The sequence below is a fragment of the Lucilia cuprina genome, chromosome 5 (assembly GCF_022045245.1).
Source record: "Lucilia cuprina isolate Lc7/37 chromosome 5, ASM2204524v1, whole genome shotgun sequence".
In the NCBI taxonomy this organism is placed as follows: domain Eukaryota; kingdom Metazoa; phylum Arthropoda; class Insecta; order Diptera; family Calliphoridae; genus Lucilia; species Lucilia cuprina.
The window spans coordinates 17,649,944-17,655,226 of record NC_060953.1 but is presented as its reverse complement, the minus strand read 5'-3'; the positions used below and the strand labels follow the sequence as shown (position 1 = coordinate 17,655,226).

The 5,283-nt window shown below is 30.9% G+C and overlaps 1 protein-coding gene across 1 annotated transcript; it reads right to left on the bottom strand.

The window, feature by feature from the left end:
* Positions 1-774: 774 nt before the first annotated feature.
* On the bottom strand, positions 775-1,950 carry LOC124420103 (dnaJ homolog subfamily C member 5 homolog). The gene has a single exon (XM_046952006.1). It carries the CDS (start codon positions 1,888-1,890, stop codon positions 1,717-1,719), a length of 174 nt encoding a protein of 57 aa, XP_046807962.1. The 5' UTR covers positions 1,891-1,950; the 3' UTR covers positions 775-1,716.
* Between the last annotated feature and the right edge of the window lie 3,333 nt (positions 1,951-5,283).

Here is a 5,283-nt window from a genome sequence, read left to right as displayed (position 1 = left end):
TTAGATTAAACTCAGAACAAATTTAGGCGGACTTTATTGATAGAGATAATCTTCATTCTTTTGTTAAACCGGGTTTAATATATTTTTCGTGTTTTTCAGTTATCAGTAAAGTTACTTATTATCTAAGTTTAACTGAGTGTAATTGCCCAATTAAACTCAAGTTATAAGTGAGAAAACACAATTAACAAAAACAATAAACAATAATTTCGGAAGAACAAAAACTTAATATTTTAAGTAAATTGCAATTTTCTGATTTGTTTTGTTTAATTTATTATTGTTTTAAATGTTTATTTAACATTTTTCTAAAATTTTCCATTTTACAAAAGTATTGTTTGCAAAAAAACAGCTGTTCATTGTTTATGTTTTGAGTGAAAAGTTGGCAATACTAACAAAGTTAACTCAGCTTAAATCTAAAACTGAAAAACACAATCATAGGTTAAAGTCCGCCTAAATTTGTTCCGAGTTTAATATAACAGCAAGTTAAGCCTAGTTTAACTAAGGACTAAGAAACCCGCCCTTAAACTAAGATAAAAAGTAACGTTATTGTTTTCTGAAAAGCACAAAACATATATTGAACTAGGTTTAAACAAAGAATGTAGATTATCTTTATGTGAAAAAGCCGCCCTAAGTTATTTTTAAAAAAAGTTTGTTAGTTAGCTGCCAGTTTTGTATTAGACACAAACCGTTAATGTTTTAAATGGCAGTGTCAAACTTCTATATTATTTACCTCAAACATTCCATAATAAGCTTTTATTAGAAAACAAATTTATAAAATGATTAAGCTTAACTGAAATTGTTAGCAGAATATTAATTCAAAACCTTGACATACTTACTGTTACATGAAGAAACAATAAATTTAAATTTTTTTATAAAATTTAAGGAAAAACATTTTTTTTTACACGAAACAAAACTAATGATATTACACATAAAAAGGAATTATTTCCAACAAATAGCTAAAAAAAATTATTTTATGTAATAAAAATAAAAGTAGAAATAATTTATTATTAAAATTTTCTTTGGCTAATTGTGATGTTAATAAAAAAAGAACTGAGCAATTAGTTAATAATTAAAAAATATTAAGATGAATGTTTATATTAAATTTTTAAAAGAATTAATGTTTTATATGTTTCTATTTAAATATTAATATTATTGCAATTATTAATGCTATTTTAAGAGATTTACTTTTATGTTTTTTTTTTCTTTGTTATAATTAATGAATAAACAACATTTAATTCGATGGTCTTAACGCATTTAATTCATAATTATATAATTTTTCCCAAGTTGTTTGTTTTGTTATTTTTGCAGTAATTCTTTTGTAAACGATTTTTCTCAGTAATTTGCAAAAATATCATTTGATTTTTTTTTTCTTATATATTTTTTTAAATATTTGTTTTTTTTTTATTATTTCTTCAATTATATAAATATATATAGTTATTCTATAGAAGAATGCAACACCATAACTAGGTTTGTAATTAGTTTTATTATATGTTTTTTTTTTTTTGTTTCCGTTTTTGTAATTTATTTAATTTCCCCCTTTTAAAAAAATTATCAAAGTTTTTGTTTAATTTTTTTTTTTTAATTTTCATTGTAGTATTAAGTTATTTTTTCTTTCTTTTAGCTACGATTTTTTGTTGTTTTTATTTTATTGTTTGTTAACAAAACATTGTTTTTAAATTATGAGGAGGATTTGGAGGGAAGGTAAGTAGTAGTTTCTTTTTATATACCTGGGGTATAAGTTGTTTGCTCTGTTGTATTCAATGAAGTTTGCTCTGTGGCCGCAACTGGAGCACCAGTAAATGGATTTACACCTGTGGCAGGTGGTGGTGGCATTGCAAATACGGGTTGACCACCAGCATTTGATGTAGTTCCTTGATTTCCTTGTGTTGACATAGTTGGATCTGCATCCAAATCAACTTCCTCCTATAAATACATAAAAAAATAAAAAAAAAATTAATTTATAACTTAGCGCAAGAAATATTAAAATTAATTGTCCAATTCACAATCGGTGTTGTATGGTTGTATAGTAGTATGTCGTAATTTATTATTGATTTGTTTTTGTGAATTGAACAAATATGTCTATTTATAAGTATGTATATTAAACCATTTTTTACATATTTTTATTATTTTCATCTTAATAATATTTTGAAAAAGAAATTTTGAAGTTTTTTTTTCCATTCAGTCAACTTTTGTGAGAGAGATTACAGAAGTTTGTTAATATAAGAAATCTGTGATTAGAAAGTATCATGCTTTCACCTTACTTACTGCATCAGTAAGGTGAAAGCATCAAAATCTGTTCAAACAATATTGATAATAAAACCCTAATTGTTAACTTAATCACAATTTAAAAGTTTATAGTTTTTAGATTTCTATTTATGTCGTTTACAATAAGAAAGGGACCTAATCTAGACATTCTATGTTTATGTTGATTGCAATCATTACAACACACTGTTGGTTTACCAGTACGATGACTTCTATAGATATTCTTTCGTTCTATGAAGTTTCTCCGATAATGTGGAAGAACAAACTAACATGAATAATAACCAAAAAAAGATGAACAGTGCTTGTGTTGTTGTTGTTGTCAACTACGCAACATGGCGAGCCATAGTTTCTCTGGGATCAGACCACTTACCCATAATGGTTTGTCTGGATCGACCTAACGATTTTATCGACTCTAAACGCCGTCAATACGTAAACCAAAAAAAGCAGACTGGCACGGCTTCAGAGAATTCACCGAACGTATCTTCAGTGATCTAAATTTTCCCCTACAACGTACACCATTCAGAGAGGAAGTTCCGTGAAACTGTCAACTCAGCAGCTGCTCGCTTTATAACTGCTGGTCGTATATACATAGTGCGGCCGCACTTCCCAGCAGAAGCAGCCAGGTTTGCAGATGAAAGAGATGACATCCGAAATACCAACCCAGGTGATCCAAGACTCACCCAGTTGAATATTAAAATTAGCAGGTTGGTAAATGAGGACAAGCGGAAAAGATGGCTAGATCACTTGAAGAACTTCAACCTAATTTCGGGTGTTAGTAAGTTGTGGTCTACAGTTCGATCTCTCTCTAAGGTTCGCTATTAAGTTTGCAGATATTCTCATTTCCGACCCTGAAGGGTGCTCGCGCGCATTTTGCCGGCAATTCATTGAGCACCCTGAGAGAAACAAGGCGAAACGAAGCGTTGTTCGCAAACTTCACAACATTCCAGTCACGGACATACCACAACCCTTCACCCCAGCTGAAGTTGCAGACTTCATCAACAACGCCAAACTATCTAAGGCGATTGGCCCCGACAGAATATCCATGCTGATGTTAAAACACCTTGGCGAGAGGGGAGTTGAGTACCTGACTATGGTCTTCAACAAGTCAGTGAGTATTCGGCAGGTTTGAACGAAATTCATAGAGGCGCACTGAACTCAGCAACTTTATTGCTGTCATAACTGGTCACCGTAAACTTGAGAACCATGCAAGAAGACCAAGTATTCTTGTAAGTTTTCCAAGTCTGCAGCGGCAGGAAATTACTGCAAACAAATAGAATTATAACCATTAAAAATATGACCAGTACTTGGTGGAAAAGGTGCTGCTATCTCCTAAAATAATATCTCCCCCAACTTGAGGGTTATTATTACCGGGAACGAAACAGTTTGATAGCAATCATTATCCTTTGGCAACTATGAAAAAAGACTTGTTCACCTTACGACGTCTTCTATAGAAGTTGTCATGCTGATGAAGAGGATAAATTTATGGATCAAAAAAAATTTCCTTTGCTTGTAACTCTACGAATGAGAAACAAAACAAAAGATAGCCATCATTTTCGAGTTCTTATTCATAAACTGAATCTTGCGGCAAGAAAACTTGTTGATGAATGTAAACCTGCACTATAGCAGAGATTCACAACAGGATATCGACAAATATAAGACCTGCAACGAAATTTCTATGTGGTTTCCACAATTTTACTTTGTAAATGGGGAATCATTGCTTACAGCGATGGAAGAGAAAATTTGACGCATTAGAGGTTTATATTTCACGATACCCTTTTTTTGAAAACTTTTTTTCGATCGTTGTGTATGAATGCACAAAGGATTAGGATTGCTATTTTTGTTCTCTCGATATTGTATGGCTTGGCAAATATCAATTATCTTATGACAGATCCATCTGTTTTTTCGGGATAGTTCGTTTTTATATAAGCCATGGATTCACATGAAGATATGCTTACGGAGTGGGTCGAGCAACAGTTTATAAACTCAATCTTATTAAATCTTCCGGCAGTACATCAATGGTACGCAATTCCAATGACCAGAAGATTGAAGATCTTAAAACAACTTCTTCAAATGTTGTATTCACTAAGAGGAAGTAAGGAATATGACTCACTTTCCCTAACTCACAAAAAGGAAAGTAACAATAAACATTTACTCGATAAGATAGAATCCAGAGTTAAAAGTATACTAATATAAAGACCCTTTCTCTTTATAAGTTTCACAAAAAAGTCAATATAATTGTGTCATGTGGTGTAAATACATAGAAAAACATTTCACAAAGAAGTATTTACCAAAGATCTCATTATGTAACAAATTATACTATTCCCAGCAGTTCGACAAGGAGTCAAAGCATCCGAAAAAGACTGAAATTTCCACTAAGGTCTTACCTCCTGCTTGGCTTTTGTCTTTCGTCATAAGTGATGTACTCTTTGCGAACTAGGTTAAAGATAATCGTCACTTTAGTTTTAACTTTGTAAAGAAGAAAGAGGACACTTAAAAACAAACTTTAGGATTTTCTATGTCTTTTCGTAATCTATTGACTCCCTCGTAGTACAAGCACATGTTAAAATAGCTAGTCAACTAAACAGTCGATACGTTAAACAGTCATTAAGTAGCTGTGTTATTTTATTTATATCACTCTGGAGACGTTGTACATCTTATGGTAGCAATGCTATATACGGTCATAATGTTAATTTATAAAAAATTTCAGAATTTTTAAAAGTTATTCTATAGAATTATTTTAATAACTTAGAAAATCTACAGTATACCAGTACACTTATAAACATTCAACAAATAGAAGGTTTTTTTGCAAAGTACGCAAAGTACTAGTCTATAGTCTAGTCTATAGTCTAGTCTATAATCTAGTCTATAATCTAGTCTATAGTCTAGTCTATAGTCTAGTCTATAGTCTAGTCTATGGTCTAATCTATAGTCAAGTCTATAGTCTAGTCTATAGTCTAGTCTATAGTCTAGTCTATAGTCTAGTCTATAGTCTAGTCTATAGTCTAGTCTATAGTCTAGTCTATA

What these genes read in the sequence shown, in the direction of transcription:
- LOC124420103 (XM_046952006.1), bottom strand. Translation starts at nt 1,890, where the DNA reads ATGTCAACACAAGGAAATCAAGGAACTACATCAAATGCTGGTGGTCAA.